The 23,149-nt window shown below is 36.5% G+C and overlaps 5 protein-coding genes, 1 long non-coding RNA gene and 1 other non-coding gene across 7 annotated transcripts; 2 read left to right on the forward strand and 5 right to left on the reverse strand.

The window, feature by feature from the left end:
• Window positions 1–1,480: 1,480 nt before the first annotated feature.
• LOC145219419 (uncharacterized) lies at window positions 1,481–2,086 on the reverse strand. Its single transcript, XM_080086786.1, has one exon. The coding sequence runs from the start codon at window positions 2,084–2,086 to the stop codon at window positions 1,481–1,483; it is 606 nt and encodes a 201-aa protein (XP_079942912.1).
• On the reverse strand, window positions 2,087–2,746 carry LOC145219420 (uncharacterized). Its single transcript, XM_080086787.1, has one exon. The coding sequence runs from the start codon at window positions 2,744–2,746 to the stop codon at window positions 2,087–2,089; it is 660 nt and encodes a 219-aa protein (XP_079942913.1).
• Window positions 2,747–3,518: 772 nt separating this feature from the next.
• Window positions 3,519–4,382, forward strand: LOC145219421 (zinc finger BED domain-containing protein 5-like). The gene has a single exon (XM_080086788.1). It carries the CDS (start codon window positions 3,519–3,521, stop codon window positions 4,380–4,382), a length of 864 nt encoding a protein of 287 aa, XP_079942914.1.
• Window positions 4,383–12,193: 7,811 nt separating this feature from the next.
• Window positions 12,194–12,402, reverse strand: LOC145221537 (small nucleolar RNA U3). Its single transcript, XR_013859007.1, has one exon. It is a non-coding gene; the product is annotated as a small nucleolar RNA U3 (small nucleolar RNA).
• Window positions 12,403–14,143: 1,741 nt separating this feature from the next.
• On the forward strand, window positions 14,144–15,200 carry LOC145219422 (uncharacterized). Its single transcript, XM_080086789.1, has 3 exons — window positions 14,144–14,303; window positions 14,581–14,748; window positions 15,013–15,200. Exons 1-3 carry the CDS (start codon window positions 14,144–14,146, stop codon window positions 15,198–15,200), a joined length of 516 nt encoding a protein of 171 aa, XP_079942915.1.
• A 1,388-nt stretch (window positions 15,201–16,588) lies between these two features.
• On the reverse strand, window positions 16,589–18,129 carry LOC145219423 (corticotropin-releasing factor receptor 2-like; the record flags this gene model as incomplete). Its single annotated transcript, XM_080086790.1, has 3 exons — window positions 16,589–16,842; window positions 17,234–17,716; window positions 18,030–18,129. Coding segments are annotated over 3 exons (837 nt in total), but the record flags the coding sequence as incomplete, so codon positions are not given.
• A 1,898-nt stretch (window positions 18,130–20,027) lies between these two features.
• Window positions 20,028–21,230, reverse strand: LOC145219424 (uncharacterized). The gene is made up of 3 exons (XR_013857913.1): window positions 21,183–21,230; window positions 20,542–20,604; window positions 20,028–20,129 (listed from the first exon to the last, which is right to left on the reverse strand). It is a non-coding gene; the product is annotated as an uncharacterized LOC145219424 (long non-coding RNA).
• Window positions 21,231–23,149: the final 1,919 nt, after the last annotated feature.

Below are 23,149 nucleotides of genomic sequence, written 5' to 3' on the forward strand. Positions count from 1 at the left end.
CATTGCGTGTGTTACCAAAACATTGCATAATAAAACCGCTTCTGCGGCAACTCGATGCTTAAATTTTAAACGAATGTTAAATCGTTACCTGTTAAACGTAGTTTAGATCATCGATGACGTACCTCATTATAAATATTCTGATTGGATCATACTTTATTTACCGATTAAAAACAAGAGATATACCGAAGCGGTAAGTCATGTGACACCTTTAGCAAAATTTAACAGTTTTAGTCTGAAATGTAAAGCAAAACTTATATTGCAAAATAATGATGCAAGAAGTTAGGGGAAAGCAGGGCAATGAGGGACGTTAACAGATAAACGACCATAATTAACTTATTTGTAACATTTTTTTAGTTTTTTTATTTTAACTGGTTGATTTTACATTAATAAAGTCATAGACGAAAAATGGCTTTTAAGTTTTGACCGGAAGTGAAATTATTTCAAATTTCATATTTTTGTTATTTGTCTCCCTTTGCCCCGCAGTCGGGGCAATTAGGGACATTGTCACCTTTCCCATTTTGTCACATTTTACTTGTACTAAAGCTTTAGATTTCTATTTTTATTCAACACGCTTCTTAAGCTTAACTGGTGGCATTTGACTTATTACAAGACAACATGTCTACTTGCCTAGAAATTAGTCTTTTTGATACAATGCATCGAAAACTGAGATTTATATTAAACAGCTGGCACAAAACAAGGTCTCTAAACATATCAAAACATTTTCTCACTACAGAAATAACATTGGAATGAAGTTTTATTTGACAACTAAAAATCACAAAAAATATAAACCTGTACCGGTAGAACAGAACAGTGACAATTTTAAGACCGGTAGAAAATAACTTCTAACTTTTCAAGGAGCATTTAACAAAAATCACACACAAATTTTCCTTTGCCACTGTAACTAGAACATTTATCATGGCACCAGTATTTGCACACACTACATTCAATCCAGTCCTCAGTCAGTGGTTGCTGGTACAATTCAAGGCAAAAAATGCACCTATAAACTTTCTTCGCATACAGTTTCTTTTGGCTGGTCTTTGTTGGATTCTTGGACTTTGGATTTTGTTTGCTTTTTGGTTTTGGTTTGCTTCCAGCTGCCACTAAACTGTTCTTAAATGGTGATGATGTTAAAATTTCTGATCTTTTGGCTTTTCTTTTACGACAGGAGAGTTTAGCATGAGGCAATGGCGATATGTCTTGCACAGAAACTTTTCGTGGCGTTGCCAATGATTGCATCAAAGAACTGCAGCAAGGCTGATCATCAACCGCCGGTTGAAAAAGTTCGGCTGTGGCCGTTTCAAAAAGGTCACCAGAAGTGGATGCTTCTGCATTTGCGTTAGCCACAACAGGGTCACTAATTGAAGTACTGACTGGGTTTAGTGCAGCACTTTCTATCACAATTGGTAACATATCATTGCTTATTTCTGGAACACTTGGCACTTCGTTAACTGAAGGACTTTCTAAGTTTGGTGCTTCAGTTTCACGACAACACAACTGATAGAGATGCAGCATCAGAGGTTGTTCCAGCAATGATCTCTGTGACAGTTGAAGGAGCGAAGTCACTGTCACAAAAAACATCTGGATTATATGGTGAGATCCCACAAAATCGAAATCCATTGGACGCTTTTTCCATCGTGGCTGCACGCACATAAGCTTTGCCTGCCAACTCAGCAACATCAAAGTCACTAACACGTTTTCCTGGGTGATTGACCAGCCATTTGCTAACTTCTTGATTGTAAAATATTTTCAGAGGGCCAAAAAATGTCTTGTCCAGAGGTTGAAGTTTATGCGAACTATGTGGAGGGATTGACAGCATGATGATTCCATGTTTTCGAGCAAATTCAATTCCAGGTAGAGATAAGTGGCTGCTGTGATTATCCAGTATAAGCAAAACCTTGTTTTCAGCAGATGAGTTGGAATGAGATTTGAAGTGAATTAACCACTTGTGGAAAATGTCAGAATCAACCCAGCCTGATGATGAACAAAATCCTTCTGAACCTTCAGGAGCACCTCTTATCAGGGTGTCAACCATTCGTTTCCATGGGAAAATAAAAATGGGAGGAATGTAGTGGCCAACAGCATTCATTTAATCTATCATTGTGATAGTCTTGCCACGCTCCGCACTTATGATAAAAACTTGCTTGCTTCCTTTTTGTGACAAAATTTTTTTGGGTTTTTGGACAGAAGAGACTCCGGTTTCATCGACGTTGTAAATTCGACTTTGTGGGATCTTGTGTACCATGAGCACCTGCTCCAGTTTATCAAAAAATGCAGACACTTGGACTTTGTTAAATCCAGTTGCCCTTGACAAGCTGGTTGCATCGGGCTGGTGGAGACTTATGTTTGGATTTCTCATCAAAAAATTTCCCAGCCAGTCTTTTCCAGCTTTCTTTTTACTGTCATTAAAAGGCACTGTGATGTTGTTTGCTTTGGCAAGCTCATAAGCAAGTTTACAGAGTATGTCAGTCGACAAACCAAAAAACATCTTTTGCATTTGCAATACATGTTCTGCAAGCTCTTTTTCCATATTTAATGGTAAAGCAGGCACAAACGACCCCAGCTTAATTTGGTCTGGTCTTGAAACTTTTTCATTAAAATGTCTTTCAAGAGTGCTTTTGGAAATTTTGTATGTTTCAGCAGCTTTTCTAAAAGATAATTTTTTGGAACGGATGTCATCCAAACCTTGCTCTAAGTCTTGCTTCGAGTACTGAGCAATTGCAGTTTTACGTTTATAATTTCTAACCATGATAGTGTAACTTTGACAAACCGAGCTATCTTTACTCAGCTGTATGTACTCTAAGGTAAATACCAGTATGGTACTGAGTAACCTATGCCTATGAACAAATTAGTTAAGGCACCTAAGTTAAGCTCAGGCTAGGCTGAATGTTAAGCTCAGGCTAGGCTGAATTTTAAGCTCAGGCTAGGCTAAGCGCAGGCTAGGACAATGTCCCGCTTTGCCCCCATCTCTCTGTCCCGCTTTGCCCCCATCTCTCTGTCCCGATTTGCCCCCAACGTACAGCCTCCGAAATTACCGTATTTGAAAAACTAAACAAGAGTTTAGCAAAACAACTTTTTCAATGTTTGATCACCATGTTCTAGTGCAGTGGTCGTCAACCTATGGGTCGCCTAAACTTTTTCTGGGGTCGCTATAAGTCACCGAATTAATTTATTTCATTTCAAAATTAATTACTGAAAGTAAAACTAATAGTATATGTTCTTTTAGTTTGCAACTTTTGCTCCTGTTTTGTGGTAAAGCCTGCTACCTCCTGTTGCAATTAAATCGTGGTAGTGGAAAAACACAAAATGGCTTTACATGGATTTATCGCGTAACAATGGGTTTGGACAACGTGTATTATGACTCAACACTATATCTTTGTATTACTTAAGGTGGGACCAGAACTAGTGAATAGTTATTTATGGTGGTGTAGTGTGCAGATATTTCACGCTATTTAAAGTTCGCTTTGCAGGATAGTACCAGTAATTTGTAGCCTGTACGTAAAGCTTAGCATTATACTACCATGGCCTCAAAAATCACAAGAAAAAGATCATATGACGAGGCCTTTTTAAACCTTGGTTTTACTGAATTTTATGGCAAACCAAAGTGTGTAATCTGCCATAAAGTTTTGGCAGAAGAATCGATGAAGAAAAATAAACTTACACGTCATTTAGAAAAAAACCATCCAGACGAACAAACCGTGAACAAACCAACCGAGTTTTTTGAACGTAAATTGCAATCCCTTGCATCACAAGTAGGCGTGATGAAAGCATTCACTGCTGTAAACAAATCTGCTGTTTATTCTTCATATGTCGCCTCTTATCACATTGCAAAGCAAAAGAAAGCCCACACAATTGGAGAAAAATTGCTAATGCCGGCAATGAAGGAAGTTGTGAAAATTATGATTGGAGAAAAGGAGAGCAAAAAATTGGATTCAATTTCATTATTAGCTGCAACAGTAAAACGTAGGATTGAAGACATGTCCAATGACGTTCTTGACCAAATTGTAACTCAAGTAAATGTTTCTCCATGGTATGCAGTTCAATTAGACGAGTCTACTGATGTTGCCGACCTGCCTCAGCTTCCTGTATTTGTTCGATATATCAACGAAGGAGAAGTATTAGAAGAGCTTTTGTTTTGCAAATCATTGCAATTGCATACTAGAGGTGAAGATATATTCAAAAGTCTTGACGATTTCTTCCACGATCGTTGTATATCCTGGGAAAAAATGTGCTGGAATATGTACCGATGGTGCGGCAGCATGTACTGGCATCAATTCGGGGGTTGTAAAAAGGGTTCAGGACAAAGCACCATTCGCAGAATGGACGCACTGTTTTTTGCACATGCAACCACTTGCCGCCCAAAATTTATCAGAGGAACTGCATGATACTTTGAATTCGGTGACAAAATGTGTCAATTACATTAAAGCAAGGCCACTCAACCAGCGTTTGTTTTCTTGTTTTTGTGATGAAATGGGTGCTGATCACACGGGATTACTATTGCTCACAGAAGTGCGTTGGCTGTCACGTAGTCACATACTCGAGCGGATTTATGAACTGCGAAAAAAATTGTTATTTTTCTCCAAAAACAGGAGCATTTGGCTTTGTCTGAAAAGTTTGGCCTGGAAAAGTTCATTGCAAACGTAGCTTACTTAGCCGACATATTTGATTCGCTGAACTGTTTGAATCAATCCATGCAAGGTTCTGGCTTTACAATTCTTGATTATATTGCAAAAATTACCGCTTTCTACAAAAAGCTGATCCTGTGGCAAAGTTATGTAAAGCGAAATGAGTTTGACATGTTTCCAGAACTACAGCAATACATTGTCGACAGAGATGTGGCTATCCAAGATACCATACTTGGACACCTTCAGCAGCTTAGTAAAAAGTTTGAGCACTACTTTGGCAACATTCTGACGCCGTCCAAAGAACATGACTGGATAATAGATCCTTTTTCTATCGTAGATTTGCCTAAACTGCCTCTCCGTGTTGCGGAAGAATTTACAGAAATGACAGCTGATGCATCAAACCGCATTTCTTTTAACATCTTTAAAGTAAAATACCCAAAGGTCTCCGCAAATATTTACTTTTGGGTGTCAATCCACTCAACTTACCCGACTATGTCAAATTTTGTTATTCAACTTCTAATCCCGTTTTCAACCACATGGCTGTGTGAAGCAGGATTTAACGCCATGAGTATTTTAAAAACGAGACATCGTAATCGATTGGAAGAGCATGACATGCGGTTAAGCTTGTGCAAAGTCAAGCCGCGGCTTAAAAAACTTGTGGACAGTATACAGGCGCAACCATCTCACTAACAGTGAAAACAAAATGTTGAACAACTTAACAAGTTTGTGTTCCTAAAATTTGGTTTATGTTTTAAATGAAACTCCATTATCTTTTACATGAAAAAACTTTTTTCGGAATACTTTTGTATCGCCATATTTGTTTGTAATTACGTATAGTTTGTGTACTTGTTCTTTCGTTATAGCATTACTTAAAACATTTTTCTCAGTGCCAAAAAATGGGGTCGCATGTAAATTCTGATTTCATTTTTCCTTAAATTGGGGTCGCCTATAAAAAAGGTTGAAGACCACTGTTCTAGTGTATCTGATGGAACATAACCAAGTTCAACTTTGATGCACGCGTAGGCTAACTTAGATGATTTCTGAAACCTTTTCTTATAGTGAATTAAGCTAAAGGAGTATTTCTTTCATAACTGGACGAAAGTAAACCAGTTCTTCATACTTTTCCAACAACTGCTGGACAAGATGGCCGACTTTGCATGAAAACGGTTAGGGGGCGCTAACGACAATATGTGCGAAAATAATCCCTTGTCCCTCTTTGCCTCGAGTCCCGCTTTGCCCTACTTTCCCCTACACCATAACAACAACGTAAATTTTTAAACGATTGCGTTTGTATACAAAAGCCGTTTAAAAGGGCAATCATGGCGAATTGATGAATAATCAGTTTGGATTAAATTTATCAAACACATCTAGCCCTATTTGTTACAACTTTGTTTTTGTTTTGATATACGATTTCCATAAAATTTATCGATAAAATATCATAAATGTTGAACGCAAATCTCTCTGCGAATGAGCATAATCAACTGGAGTCGTTTCGTTCAACGAGGTTGTCGGCAAACCGTCCCAATCTGCGTTGATTACAAAAACATTTTGAAACCAAAAAGTGTAAAAACAAAAATATATATAATTTACTTGCAAAATCATTGCAGTCATCAAAGTTGGGATATTCTGGATTGTTCATTCCTCCAATACACACAAATTCACTTCGCCAATCGTTGATTCTGAATAAGAAATAGCTAATACAAACATATAACTTATATAGCTGTGTTTGAAATATCACGAAGGTCTCAAATTGGAAATAACTTTGTAATTTTTTGGAAACACTGTTTGTGGGTCTTGTTAGAGAAAGAGTTTCACTATCATTGCAAAAGATTTTTATAAGAAGTTGTTGTCACTTTTCGTACGACAAACATAACAAATCATGATATCGTATAGACACGGTCAGTTTTACAACGTTTGGTTCAACAGATGTTTATCAATCAGTTGCCTTCTACAATGAACTGTTTTGACTCGGAAATACATTATTCTTATCAACAATTGCTTTCGAATTGATATTAGTATTATAAAGGTATTTATTTGATAGTTGCACTTACTTAACAGCAGGACACATTGCGTAGACGCTCCCATGTCTGCTATAAGCACGAAACTGAACAAAACCTGTCGGTAGAGGTTTTACACTTGGTGGCAGCATCGAGTTAACCACTGAATCGTTTCCGATGGAAAATTGAACTGGTACTGAAAGTACGTCATCATCATAAAAGCAGTCCGTGCCTGAAATAAAAAATTGAATAAACTGCTAAGCCCGCAATAAAGGCAGGAAATGTACGGTTCTGCAATAGCTACGAACGCAAATATGGTGACATGTCGAGCAGTAAAAAAATCCGATATATGTAAGAGTATGTCAAAATTGCCCAGGCAGTAAACACCAGTTTACCTTGAAAACATAGTGTAACCAAAAAGTGTGTTTGATACAGCTTCACGAATATTCCATCCAAAATAATAGAATGTTGAATATGTTCTGTTGAATAATTGTATTGAGGGCATTTCGGAGGATTTCCAACTCTACGAGTTAAACAGCAAAACTTTTATTGCAATAGTTGATTTTTTTCAAGTTGATCTGACGTAATGATCGTTTGAACAAGGAGTAATGCATTTTGAAAAGAAGGTCTTTTGAGTTAAATAAGAGATAATTCGTCAAACCTATTTAAGTTTTACAAAAATTTTGCTAACACGAACCCAACGTACCTCAGTATTAATGACGTAAAACCAAACATCACACAAGCTGGCAGATGTGGTCCCATTTCTACATTGTGCTTCATAATGTAAAAAGAAGTTGTTGAGAGTGTGATTTCCTTTGTGTGGAACTATTGAATCTGTATTTGGTCGGTTTGTCGTTACCTAAAAATATCAAAAATGCAAAATATTTAAAAACTAAGTTTTGTTTCAATATTCACTCACCCGAATGTGGAAATAGTCGAAGCAGTGATCAAAGTTTCCTATAGTAATCAAGGCAAAGAATGGATGCATTGTTCGACTGGATCGCATCATGTTGCCAACATCACATCTTTAAAGTTGAATAGTAACTTAACACTTAAGAACAGAAAATATAAAAATTATCTGGCTTACCCGAAATTTAAACCATAATCAATGTAACCAATTGGACAATTTGCTTCATATTCGTATGAATAACAATTTTGATATGTTTCAAAGTAGATCTACCATAACACACTATGTTAATTTTTAAACCATAGAATTACATAAAAGTTGGATAAACTTCGCTTTGTTAAACCTACTGCCATTCCGTAATGATCTCCAAACAAATCACAATCGTCCAAATCATCAGGGTGAGAGCCATATACGTAGGGATAGAAATTAGTAATTAAACTTGTGATTTCTGTTGATTTTGCATCAAGTCGGTCCAACATCGAATTTACATCTGGATAAAAAACTAAAAAAACGGTGGTTTGAAGCCAAAATAACGTTAAAAAGGTTCAACCGGTCGCTTTTCGCAAACATTTAATTTGCAGTTAAATCTACACTACCAGTAATTTCTTTATAGACGTTAATTCAATACTTGGTTGGTTAAATAATTTGCATAAACAACATGACGCCAAGTGTTTGTCTTACCATTTTGTTGTTCTAGTTTATATCGAGAGTTGAACATTTCATGCAAATTTCCCCATAAATATTTGCATAAACCCGTTCTCTGTTTGATATTGCAAATTACTTTGCTCTCTGCTGGCCTCCAGTGGTGTTTCATTTGACACATGACGTAACATTATATCTTTTCCCTGAAAATTAGCAGTTGATTAATAAATCAATTGCATCATGTGCAGATATATTTGCCTGATATTCATAATAAGCTTGACTTTTGAAATCTGACCGTGTACAAGTAGCAAATGTTCCGAAATTATTTGTGTTCATCCAATTGTTGTAATCTAACAATTAAGATGCACGTAAAATGTTTGTTTTGTGCAATAAAATACCATAACTTACCCATACTGTTTTCGTTGTTATTTGACGACTTAACAAACCACAAATCACTATAACTTTCATCTAAACTTAGATCATTGTCGTTTATTGTAGCGGCGAGAATCCATCCACCACCAGCAGCTATCATGTCACAGTAAACCTAAATTATAATTAAAGTACAAAAAATATAAATGAAAATGGATCAGTTTCTGTGAAAAGTGAATAAACCTCGAACGATGCCAATGACGGTTGTATAACGTAGATCCCATCTTTAAACCCAGCGTCTCTCAGTTCAACACATGAACGGGCAGGATTGGCAAAAGTACCGAGTGGTGGTTTTGTTGCCACTGTTGTGTTTGTTTCCAAGGTTGTCTGTCCAGTTGGCTGTGTTGCTATGCAAAAGTGCACAAATGTTAACGAGCAGTTGTAAACGCAAAGAATCATTTCAAAATTAAAGCATTTTGTGTGGCTTTCATTTATTCCTATGTTATGTCACCATGAGTGGTAATTTTAAACGTAGTAAAGTTAACAAATAACAAAGAGAAAGTTTAAAACACTTTTGTAATATTTGACTTATTGCTGTAAATGTCCTCATTTTCGATCTGTAACAAAAAAAATCATGCAGATTTAATCAAAAAACTGTTTCGCTGTTTGTTAAACAAGCATCACATACCCGATCTTTTGTGAAATTAAGTATTCCAACAACTAGCGCCAAAGAAGCTAAGATTCCGACAGCACACACCAAAATTATAACCACAAGGAACATTTTAGATGTGTTTTGAGATTTTTTCTCATCTTTGAATCTTAAATATTTGTGTTGGTATTATTCGCACAACAACAACAAAAATTGTAAGACAAAAACACAAAACAAATCAATTAAAGATTAAAATTTAAATAATTGCTAACATTGTTAACTTGAATAACACATGCGCTTTGTGGTAAATAAAAAAAACGATTTGTTGTGGTTACGCACTGCATTGGTTCGGATTTAAAATAATGTCTGGTTATCTGTGGCCTTCATTGTGTCAAAATGTCTTTTCGTATAAATGTGTAAATTAAACGTTCCTTGAAAAAATCTACCTGGTTTCCTTGTAATATCTGCAGCTTCTCGAAGTTCATCTCGCATCTCAATTGTTTCGTAAGTACCAGCTTCATTATTTACATAGATATTAGCCATATTTAAATTGTTACAAAATCTGTAAAAGTTATGAGCAGTTCACCCTTTCAAACAGGCTTGAAATCCTAGTTTATGCGAAAGTATGTGATTGTTTGGTTTAATTTCCATTCTCTAAGATCGAAACAACATTCACATAATGTTAAAGTGTCTGCTGTAGAGCTGAACGTTTCAATACTACTGTTCTGTCCGAATACCTGTTACTTCTGCAATTAAATTGGTATGTTTTTGAAAAACACAATGCACAGTGTTATAATCAGAACCACCAATCCTGCTGGCCCAAGATGAATTGATATCAAAATATTACACAAGATGTTGCCATATAAATTCAATTATAATTTGATGCACTGCGTGACTGTACATTTAGTTAGTTACCTAATCGCTTTACCGACTATCGCACCACACATTAACACCTACCAACTTACAACAGCCAAAAGAGAAAGTGGCAGACATCAAGTGCTTGGTGTTTGAACGTCCGATAAACGCAGTCTGTTATCAGAATTTATGTACATAATTTAAACCGTAAGTTTGTTCAAATTTGCGCGTGTCGTAACTTCTTTGTGTTGGCCTTTATAAAAATTAAAGTGCTTTTATAAAAAATTAAGATTTCCACACTAAAATGAACCACCTGTTTGGGGTTTTAATTATTTTTTCTTAGCTCCGAAAATCTACTTAAAAAATGTTTTTAATGCATATTTTGGTTGTTTATGAGCTAATATTTACACAACATTCAGGATGAACTTTGTATTTCCCACTGGTGTGCACTTTGCTGTGCTGGTAGTTTCCTAACGACCTAAAATGTAATCCAAACACATTTTCAGTCCATTGCTAATAACAGAATTCTGTGTTAATATACCAACTTAAATCGACTTACAATTCCAATGTTTGAGTGAATACACCCACGAATATGTTGTTACCTTCAGAAACGTATAATATTAGAAAAAATCATCTTCTTCTAGGGTGCAATCAGTATAAGATTGGGTACCACTGGTCTTATGGGATAGTCAGCCGTTCAATACTGTTTTGGCAATGCAGGGTCTAATGTACTCGTATGATTTACAGTGTTCTGAGACTTGAATAAAGTATTTAAGCCGATGCTCATTTGCTTTTTGGGTAAATTCTTGTTTTTTTAGGGAAAGAAAACATAGCGACACAATTACATTAAACAATCAACAACTTAGAAAAAGATGCGCATCATTGAATTGTTATGAAGCGCGAAACAATAAACAAAAATAGACATTAATGTTGCCTGTCACTGGGATTGCAGAGTTAATGTACACTCAAACATAAGGTCTTTGATTCGGTTTGCGGTTAAATAGATGTTTATGTGTTACACAACAGTTAAAGTTAACGGACAAGTGAACCAAACAGAAACATGTTACATTTAGACTATCATCATAGTATGTCAGGCCTACTGAAGGCGCCGAATCAGCCGCCACCACACATTCTAACATACGGCTAGACGTACGCTAAAAACGGCTAGTCTGCGGTGGGATTCGAACCCTCGACGGGAGCACAAGTCGAACCACCAGCACCATTACCTGGTGTAAATGCTCCACATGTCAGCTTCGTAGTAGAGGATCACCAGTCATACATTATTCGGTTAAGATAAGAAAAGTTGTGTCAAAGAGCCTCATCAGTGCAGCTGGTAACAAGACAGTTGGTATTGGCTAGTATAGCCATCTGACGGCATTCCATATGCCTGTTACCCAACAAACTGGTTTGTGGTTGGATGGATAGAACCTACTAGCGAACACGGTCTATTCGTCACCGGCTGCACTAATAAGACCTTTTGGGTCGATATAGTGTGTACTGTCTGCAGCTTACTTATCATTTAATGGCTAGATGCTTTAATATTAATTACATTAACTTTTACCAAAACGAAGCAGGCCTCTAGTTAAGACATGGTCAACTGCTCAGAAAGCGTGTCCATTGATACCGATTCGTACAGGAAAACAATTAGCAAACTGTGGGGGTATTATTTAAATCGTTGATATGTCCAATAAAATCCCGCCCATTATTCAATACAACATTTCGAACAACATGCTTGGCAGGAGTTGTTGTTTGGTTCCAATTTTCTTTTTAGTTTAATATACCACACAAACTTGCATACTTTTCATCTGATGTGAGACAAAAAGTTGACGTACAACTTGACACAAAATCAAATGATAAACAAGTTGCTGATTAAGAACTGCCTGAAAATTTGTTTGAAATACCAGCTAAAAAACAGACTGCTTGTAACATTGAAATTAATCTAAATTGCCATAAATGACCTAGCTGCAGTCAATAACTTTTAGTCGGTTCAACGTTGTGCGTTCATTATCAATCAGATTTTTGGTATTTAGACAGACACTACATGTTGTGTATAGTTTTTCTTGCACTTAGTTCTACTGCCACCCTGACTTTAAATCTTACCAGATGATTAATAAGGACGCCATAACTGAAGTAAAGAACACGTTAGTAATTAAATGCTTAGAACACGAGTTCCTCCTCATGCAACCGACTGAGAAAACAAGAACAATCTTCAAAGAGACCGAGTGGTAAAACTCGTTTTAACACAAAGTTTCATCCTCAGAGGAACCCGCTGCGTCTCATCATCGCAGTTAATGGTCTGTCATACTCTTATGAGGTTCTTAAGATACATACTATAGGAGTGATCCCTAGAAGTAGGATCTTAACTTTTAAAAATTGTATTTGTCAACATAAACGAGATCAAATGTGTTTTGTTTGTGGTGTGTTAGTAATGGATTATCAAAGAATTGGCTGGGTGTTTTTACGTGGGTGTGAAAACTGATTTTTGTTTATCCCTTGTCATCAAAGGAAAGACCACTAGTTAATGAGGTATGTAACTCGGCAATAACATGCTTGATACAGTGTGATATTTACACTAAATTGTGGTTACTAAAAAAGGGGTTGGTTATTTACAGCCAAACGGTTAACGCAACCATCTTGTGCTCACAAGGATGTGGGTTTCAATCCTGCACCGACCTGTGTGTTGGGGGCAATAAACTTAAGTGATATTTGCTCAAACCCAGTTGATTTGGAATCATGTTATTCTATAAAGTTAAGTCACCCACTCTTCTTCAAAGTTGAAGAAATTAATCAGAAAATAGTTTAATGGACTGACAATGAGAGATATTCAAAGCAAAGTACACCAGTTTTATTAAAGGCGTAATACAGAAACAACAACTCAGTTTCTCAAGCATACCAACGTTATCATGGCATGCAGAAACTTACGTTTCGTATCCGTAAAGATTACGTAGGGTTTTCTAGTAAAATTTTCGAGTTTTTTTACAGTGTGGGTTAAAAAATTAGCCTGCGGTCCGCTGGTGAATTCATCCAAAGTCGGATAACTAGCACCGTTGCTTTCCTCATATGCTGCACTTGTCAGCTTCGTTGTAGAAGAGTTCCATTTCGATCATTTGTTTGCTAAGATAAACATCCATTTGTACACAGGATCAACCCCAAAGCATTTTTGTAGACCAATAAGCAAGGCATACTTATATGTGAATTACAGTACTCATATTATTGAGTGTTCACCTTATCTGAAATATACATATTCATTCGACGGCGGTCTAATCATAAGCTTGCCCTCATAGGATAGAAGTGAAACAAATAACAAAAGAGGGCAACAATACTACAGCCTTAAGTTATTCCCAGATTTTATTTATCTTGTCTAATACACCTTCCTACAAACTAAAGTTACACGTCCAATTTTTTTTCACATTTTGTCGTTCCCAGTTATTCATTCTAAATTTTCCTCTCTTAACTCACGCGATAAGTCACGGTACGATGGTAACTACGTCATAAACGCACGCAACCCAAATATTGACTTTTGTCTCGTGAAACAACGTACTGAGTTGAGCTGGTACTGTGTAAATAACAAGCTGATTGTGAAACTGATCACTGGTGATGTTGAGGTAGAGTACTCACTAAAACCGAATTTAAATTTTAGCCTAAAATGTAGTACGTCAGATTGATTGTGGGCGGTATTCCGAATCAACTGGTCTTGCTTTTCAGGCTTTTAAATAGACGTAGTGTACACTGATTTGTATAGTGTGCCGTGATTGTTGATTTACATGAACGCTTCATGGCTGATTCTAGCAATGAATATATGCTCATTTTGACTTGTTAAGTTAATTAGCGTTGAGTAGAGTATAACAATCAGAATTTGTAATGCAGTAGATGCAAAATACTCTAACATGCATTTTTCCAAGCTGTTGTCAAAACTGAAATACTTGTCATATAGGACATGATCAAGTCTATAGTTTCCTGGCTGATGTGTATGTAAAATAATTTCTCTAACTTGATAGAAAATATAAAAAATGGCATTTGCAAAAAAATGGTTCAGCAAAATTTGCAAACTTTTTTGGACTTTTGTGGAGAATATTTTAGCAGAAAAAGGCGACTAAAGCATATGTCAACATTTTTTCTTGTATTTCTGACAATTTTCGCTGTAGCGAGTCTGACGGTGACGTCATTAGGCACGCCTGAGTGGGCAAGCAACAACTCGACTGGTTTTTCAACTGGACTCAACACTTACTGCAATTTTACTCAATGCTATGGTTATGGTAAAGGTAAGTTTCTGAACCAGTTTAGTAAAATCTAAGAGTCAACACATAGCAATCAACATAAAACATCTACTATTTTTACTAGTTGCGTTTGCGGAGGTTTTTAAATTCCCATTCGTGTGAACTCTCGTTCACGTTTCAACGTTGCGCAGCTGTTCCTAAGTAGTCGATTTATGTTGTATAATTTTATGCCTACGTTTTTTTTTTTTTACCAAGCGTAATAAACTCATCTAATCACTTTTAGTGAATAAAAACATACAATTAGCGTACGATTTCTATTTAGATGACAAGTATGGAGCGTTCTTTGCAACTGGTTTCTTCATATGGATGGCTATCATGTTGCTTTTCGGAAATGTTGTTTTTTATTCCACTATGACGTTCTATTCCTGCAAGAACGATCTTGAGTTGAAGCGAAATGCAAAAGCAAGTTTAATTGCGTTCGCACTAACAGGTGAAAACGATTTGGAAGCTAAAACCGTAAAAAAATAAAAAAAACTATTATTGCTCACCTATCATTCTATGATGTTTAATGAATTGCTAATTGTCTTTTGAATGCTAATCTTTCACAGATATTAATGTGCAAACCGTTCATGCTAATTGTCTTTTGAATGCTAATCTTTCACAGATATTAATGTGCAAACCGTTCATCACATCAATACATTTTTGTTTTGGGTATATTGTTGTTTAACATCCAATTTCCACCTAATACTTTTAGGTTTGCCTGGAATCATTGCGATGACAATATTCACAATAGCTTACCCAACTCCTGTACTTACATACGGTTATTCCTACTACCTCGGTTGGTCTTCCTGCTGTGTCAATTACACCTGCTCTCTACTGTGTCTAGCGATCGCTGAATCAAATGTCTATTGGTTGAAGCACAAAGAAATTAATGATTTATGAAAAAAGACTTTTATTTCTCAATGATATTATTTTGTGGCATTTTTTTTAGTTTGCATTATGTTTTGTTAGGCGTCATGTTAGTTGCATAAGTTTCACTACAAATCTACAATGGTTTTATCAATAGATATTAAGAATTTTTTTGTAATTTTAAAATATTGCAGCAGTATATTTGCGTGCAGCAGTAAGTATGTTAAGTAAGTTAAGTATAGGCAATACACCGTTTGCGTTTAAAAGCCCAGAAACGTATTTGCGTAAACCACAGCTCCATTTTTGTTCGGTTAAAGGTTTCTGTAAATATGTGTATTGCAAATAATACAGCTCTCATATGTCTTTCTTTCAGGTATTCTGAACTCTGTCAATTAAGTTTGGAAAATCACGCTCAATCTGATATGTCGCTGAAATGAACATGCAAGACGTTGTCAACGGTTTTTAAATCACGACTTACGAGATTATTGCTTTAGTCAAAGTCCTTTGCAGAACACTTTATACTGTATATGTCACAGCAAACGGATATTTTAGTTTAGGCAGCAAACACAAACAAAATCTTTCAGAACAGAGTTGCAGGACACGAAAATCGGTGCCCCCCCAAAAGTCCCAATATGACTTAAAAAAAATAAGCCCACACTGTAGGTTGGTGTAGCCACTTAACAGTAAACAGTCTTAAAAACCATAGACCACAAATTGGATTGTGATGCAGAGCATGTAGCTTAGTTATTATGTGATGAGTTCACGATGTGATATACTGATATACTAAGGAATAAAATGTGGAAAATAAGCGAAAACAAAAAATGCCAGAAAAAAGACAAGGGAAATGACACACGAACCATAATACATATTTACCCAGTTTATTAAACCTCTTATATCGTTTAAAGCTTCGACAATTTTTTTATAAAATGTTAAACACACAAGCCCTGATGAGATAAAGTAAATTCGAAAGCTTAATAAAAACTCAAACTAATATAGTAAGAGTTACATGTTTGTAAATATTCAGGACTACTGGCAAATTTAATACCTAATAGAAGTGATTGGTTTAACTATAACCGTACACTTTACTTACTACTTTCGCAGGAATAGCGTGACAGCAAAAAACGCATTTTGCAAGCTTTAAGTTGTTCTTCTAATAAAAGTACAACACGATATTATCACAAATTAAGAAAAATGAAAAGACAATACAAACGAGAAAAAAGGCAATACAAACGCTTCAAGAATTGAAATACATTTGTTATTGTTTACGCAGTTAAGCTGAGAATGATTGCAATCGGCCACTTATGACCAACTTATAATTTGAGCCTGGCGGTCACGTAAGACGTAATCAAACGAGATACAAGACATACGTAAATATATTTATGATGCAACCACAAATTAACTGCCATTCCCAACTTCCCCATTTACTCATTATTTGAGTCTGGTGGCTTAAAGTGTTCAATTCGTTCCAATACAAAGGGTTGCGCGTGAGGTTTCTTCCTACGTCCTTCTACAGTGTTGGGTTGCTGCCCAGATCCGTCACTCTTGCATGGGAAGACTTTCTTTCTAATGAAGTCATCCATGACGCAGTACAGGAGGAATACGACGATTCCCTGCAACCCGTTCACCAAGCTGTGCATGTACATAAACGTCACGTTTAAAGTGTCGTTGCCGATTCCTGTAGAAACAAATATGCTTTTTACAGCAGTGATTCACGTATTAAATTTAAATAAAACTATGATATATAAATTAAACTTTTTCTTTTAGGGGTGCAACGTGGTATTGCACTAAACCATTAAATTCAAAGTTGGTAAATAGGTTTGCTGCGACATAGCAAAATATATTTTAAGGTGCATTTTCCAGGCTGAAAAACCAAAAGTTGTCCTAAGATGTAAACGTTTGGTTATCTAACAAAATGAGGATATAGCGTTGTAATGTACACAGACGTCACGGCATCTTGCCATAAACGGGAGTTAAAATTGCATTCTGCCAAAACGAATACTACGCTCCACACTTCAGTTTAGGAAGTAAGTTTAGAAAAAAAGTTGTGCATTAAATAAAAAACAAACCTGTGAAAAATGCCAAAGTCCATGTTCCACCCAGCATGAGGAAAAAGATAATGAACGATTTTGCTGCCCTCAATGCGTCTTCCGTTCCAGGATCTTCACCTCTGTTGCGCATCCTTCGTGAGTTGAAAATCACATGAGTCGTCTTCACGATGATCATCAAGTTGATAAGGAGGACGAGAGCAAGAGGAGCGACGAACGTTGAATAAAATATCGGGGTACCGGGATCCAACCAGCATCTGTCATACTTGGGATTGGATGAAGACTGGTTTGAATACTTGTGACACTGTTCGTAGAATGGCTGGTGCTTCATATAGATATCATAGTGAAAACCCACTCCCGCAGATGGCATCGCGATGAAAGCTGGAATGACCCAGCCCATCAGAATGAAGATTTTGAGACGTTTATCGGGTTCTTGGATTCTGAATGTGTAGGGAAATGAGGTGGCCATCAGAAGACGGATGCCTTCCACAAGAAACCAAAATCCTTAAACACAAACATGTTTCAAGATGAGCTTTAACAGATTTTTGTTCAAAGGTATACTGTAACTTAGACGTATGAGTATTGTCGTTTAACCAAGATGAACAGATGAAGTTACCCTGAAAGGTTCATGCAGACCAGCCAGCACGTTACCATTATACATAAATCACAGTATGGCAGGCCCATTCACATGACATCCGGCATGCTTGGGAAATAAGCTTGAATTGGTATAAACCCTTAAAAGGGCTGGCGCACTATTGTCGTTAGTTTATGATTTACATGCTTCTTACCTAATAGTTTATGATTACATGCATCTTACCTAATGACAGCAAGCAATAATGGTTAGCCACAGTAAACACCATGCATGAGGTTTCATGCAGAACGACAAGGTCATGGGATATGTTCACTGCGTGAAGAAGCAGAAGAGCCACTGACAAGTTGATTTGAACTGGAACCCGATCGTTTTCGCCTTTGAAATGGTGAAGGATTGCTATTGTGATTATCAATGCCACAATGGAGGCAATTTCAGTGGTGTAAGATGTGATCTGCATTACATGAAACGTTGATACATTTGTTTTGAGCTAAATTGATTTGGTTATCAGCCTAATAACATCATCAACCTTAAACAATTCCTTTTTTGCAATACTGCTGTTACCTTTACGCCATGAGGGAGAGTGACGGTTTCCATTGCCATGAGAACACTAAAAACGGTCAGGTGGTTGCACACGCAAGTGACGTCACCCGTTACGTCATTGGTAATGGTGGCGCAACCTAAACCTGAATATTTCCTTAAAGCTACATCGAAGAAGCGACAGACGTGTTGAAGCTTTGTGATCCTCAGGTTGCTTGTGTTTTTCATTTCTTCTTCGATCTGCTTGCAGACTGGTTGTGTCGATGGTGGGGTTACGACAAAGCTAGCGTTTCCTGGCAACTGATCGCTTCCTGCAGTGTAGTTGGATGCAGGCAGGAAGCTATTGGCATTCCAGCCAGCAATAACAATAAACGATGAGTTATCTATAGCAATGTACCGCGTTATAGCGAGTGAACTTCGACTGGGTGATTCGGTATCTACAGTTTTGGTTTGGTTTATCTTATAGATAAACACAGCAACAACGATTTGACTAACGTTAATTGTTTGTAGCGTAAAGTCGATGTGAGTTGATTGAAGGTGAAGAATTGAGTTGTACGTCTCCTCGTCAATGTTGGTAACCACGACACGTAACTGGGCATCTGTCAGGTTGTAGGTAGTTCCGTTGGTATCGGGATGATTCCGGCCAAACTCCTCAATTATGCATTCGAGGTTATCTAATCCACTCCCGTCAGTCGGTTTCTTAACTTCCAACTGCGGGGAAACTGTAGTTTTCTGTACTTCCAACTCCTGGGAAACTGTGGTTTCCTGAACTTCCAACTGCGGTGGATCTGTATTTTCATGATCTTCCAACTCCGGTGCAATTGTAGTTTTATGAACTCCCAAAGTTTCTGTAAAACATTTAACAAATCCAACACTTTTAAAATATGATCCAGTGCACAGTTTAAATACTTGAATATCCTATAATTCTAGCACTCACAGCCCACGTGGAACGAAAGGAAACGAATAGTTTACAAACCAAGATTTGGGTATAATCGAATTTGAAATACAGGGGTTTCTACTTTCACCCATTATTATTACTTTCACTTTTCTAGGATTCTCAAAAAACATGTTAAAACTCTATATAGTATCTGCTGCTTGCATGGATAAAAACGGGATCTGAATAAAAACACGTTCTAAAACAACCTAAAAGTTGACCGATGCTCAAGCAAACTTCCAGCTTGAAACAGCCACAATGTTAGGGATTGGCCAGAACCACAATTTCTAAATTTTCCGATAAATCAATAATGGACCAAAAAACATACAAACAGCGAAAAAAATAAAGAAAGCGATTTGTTTAAAGTCGGCTACTTTTGACAACCGTTCTCGAACGACTTTGAGGAGTTGGACCTGAACTGCATGATTGGGTCAAAACTAGGCGAAATTTCTCACAGTGGGCCTCTGATCTCCTGCCTAAGAAACCCTGGTCAAACCAGGTTAAAGAGAGCAAACAATGTAGGTAGTTCCATCATTAAAAATGCCCATGAATACAAGTTGTTTTAAAAAGATAAGTTCCACTGAAAATCTGGGTTGTGGAAGTCGCAGATTTAGTTTTGAAAACAAATGATGCAAACCTGAATTTACCTGAATCTGGACAAGTTTCTGGATCGCTAAATTCGAATTCTGCACAAAATATATTTGCAAATTGCAAATTGTTGGGTAAGGTATTAGATCGTGTGCGACTCTTACCTATGCCATCCGAAAATAGAAAAACTGCAAGCATTGTTTTGACATGTTTCTTGCAAAAATTCTCTGCTGCTGATATATCGAAAAACCTCGCACACTCTGGATCTGCAACAAACCAAATACAACCTATTTTATACAGTAAATGCACAACTATCGTATTGTTTGACAGTTATTCCGACAAGCAGGTGCATTCATTAGACTTAATGTCAGACATTCAATTGTTCAAGTTTTGATTGTTTTTTTTCACCGAGCCTTTTGACGCCTCTAATAGGCCAGAAGTTATATGGTTTACATTAATGTGTTTATGTATACACAAGTAGATATTTAGTGTATAAAAAGCAAGCAAAATGTTGTACGTTGTCGTATTGAACAAAAGGCAACTTGCATTCAATTTAACTTAAAGAAGAATGTAAATTGGTAAGCTCAATTCTCCATATAATGAGAAGTATGTAGCGATCTAAATGAGTTGGTCCACGGCATAGATCCAAACGAGCAATTTCTACACAAGCGTACTTACGAATAATGTTGGAGCAGTTATCAGTGCAGTATGCTTGACCATTCCCTGGACCGCATCTTGGCCCTACAAAAGTCATATGAACATGAAAACTTTAAAAATACTTGTGTGGGTTATTGCCATTATAGGATTGAAATGATGATCATAGGTAAACCAATTGAAGTTACTTATTTTAATAGGTCGTAAAAACACATTAGTAATGAACCAAAACACTAACAGTATGGCGGGCAGAAAATAAGGGAATTCTGGTAAATAGGAATGAGCAACTTAGAGTACCAAATCGGAAGGATTCGGTTCCTAAAATCATTTGGTGTCCGAAATTAGTAACCGGATAGTAGGATTCGGTGTAAATCATTACCTACTACCCACGATAAAAATGAAATAAACATAGAAACTATTTCTAAAGGTTAACTAGGATGAACGTTCTACCCAGTGACAACAAATTCATTAGATTCAATTTACTGACGTGTTTCAGGTTGTTTTAGAGCTCCTGCTTTCTGGTTTCAAACTCAGAACAACATTTGCCTTGAAGTTAAAAGCAAACATAAAATGAAACACAAATTATAACACATCCATGAAATTTATTGTTTTCATCCGCCAAGCTTAAAAGTTATTTCTATGTTAACTTTATAAGTTCTTCCTACCGTTGTATTTTGTTCCATTCGTTGAATCTAAACAAACAATAAGAGAAACATTTTGAACGCAGTTACTGTTGTACTATACAGTATACAGAATATGTTTTGTCCAATGCATGTACAGAGCTGCAATGATAACCCTGTTACAGGCCATTGAGGTGATTTTAGTAAACAGTAAAAAAAATAGTAAAATCGCCATGTCAAAATTATACATTTGCATGGGCGTCCCAGTTGTACAATCTAAAGTTTCTATTTTATCTCAATATTGGTTTGTTTTAAAACAATTAACTCAAAACCTCTTTGAGTTGGAGATCCTTACGAGAAATTATGTTGTTTTCCAAGGATTATTTAATCACAACAATTTGGTTATGAGGTAAAGATTATCTAATCGCAGTTATGCTACTATTGACGAATGTATTGCGCTGCTGCTGATAGATAGTCAATGTTATTTTCGCTATACCAGCGTGTCATTGCATATATTTGCATACTTGCTGTTATAAATTATGATTGTCGCTGACTTGATCTATACGGTAGCTAGCTGTCCACATACTAACGTGCCAATGAAAAAAAATCTTTTGGGATCGCCAAGAGTCCAAATGGTGTTTGGCACTGAACAAATGACAGGTACAAGAATTTGATCAAACTTGGTCACCTAGTTCGTACTCGGTTTGAACCTCATAACAAAAACATCTTACCTTCAAGCTGAAATGAAGCTGTTTGCATTATAACAGTGGTTAGTTTGCTGAGAATTTCACTTAGGGCGTCAAAGTTGCCGACTATTAAAACGTGTTCGTTCACTCCAGCGATTGTTAGAAGTTCATTATCATTAATGTTTGATCCAATTCCAACCGATACGATTGTGATGTTGGCCGCCCTGTTTAACAAACCTCTTGTTTGAATATATATATATTTTGAACTGAGGAAGGTTCTGGATTTCAAGTTTTATTGGACGGAACGGTTTATTATAAAGTCCATGTGCATTATGATTTTGTTTACTAACAGACAGTAACGTAAATCCAGACGTTTTTCAGGACCGAATTAAGGCCTGTTTGTTAAAAAAAACTAAGCCGAACCCAGGCCGAAACCAAACCTGGTGCAAATCCGGCCCGAAAACCTTGACCCGACTTACAACTCTGCTTTATTAAATGGTTACACTGTGAAAAAAAGACGGCAATACTTTTGGTGTCGCAATTGACATAGCTTTTAAATCTTATGATATTTTCTTATACTTGAGACACAAAACTATATTATATAATTTTTTTAACAAAAGCTGTTTTACGGGAGTTTTTCGACAACCTTGCATTTCTTGCTGATGAGTTAACCTGGCTTGGAAAACCAGATTGGCCATCTGTCATCACAATCATGAGGCGTGGAATGTTGCTGTCAGTTGGAGCGGCCTTAAACTCTTCGACTGCCTTTTCAATTCCATTGTAGGTATTGGTACCACCACCCGCGTAATAAGTGTTCAACACCAATTCTACAAAAACATCCAAAGCATAAATGAATCAAGGCAACTGTCAAATTATTTCTAAACCGTTACTATCATAACCCAAGCCAAATAGTGCCACTGTAACAATTTTGGCGTTCTATTTTACGTTTGGGAAAAGTCAAACAATATGTTTGAAAAAGAAGGCGATATTGCGTACAATATAAGTATAACCAATCTTGAGAAGTTAGTTTCATACTCACCTATTTTTGAGAGTGCAAAAAGTTTAAAATAAATTTTAGATTAATCAATAACTACATTTTAGGAAAAATATGGTTTATTTAGCCCTAACGGCATAATTAATTCTTTACTCAAACAAAAGTTCTGTGAGAAAATTGCTTTGTTACATAAACAGTGATAATTATTCTGGATGATACCCACCGTATAACAATTCAGCGCTTCTGTTTACCAACAGAATCGACAATCGAGCATTGTCATCATAGTTAACCATTCCAACTCTTACATCACCCACATTGATTGATGACCTACA

This window comes from Phallusia mammillata, chromosome 3 (assembly GCF_965637545.1).
Source record: "Phallusia mammillata chromosome 3, kaPhaMamm4.hap1.1, whole genome shotgun sequence".
In the NCBI taxonomy this organism is placed as follows: Eukaryota; Metazoa; Chordata; class Ascidiacea; order Phlebobranchia; family Ascidiidae; genus Phallusia; species Phallusia mammillata.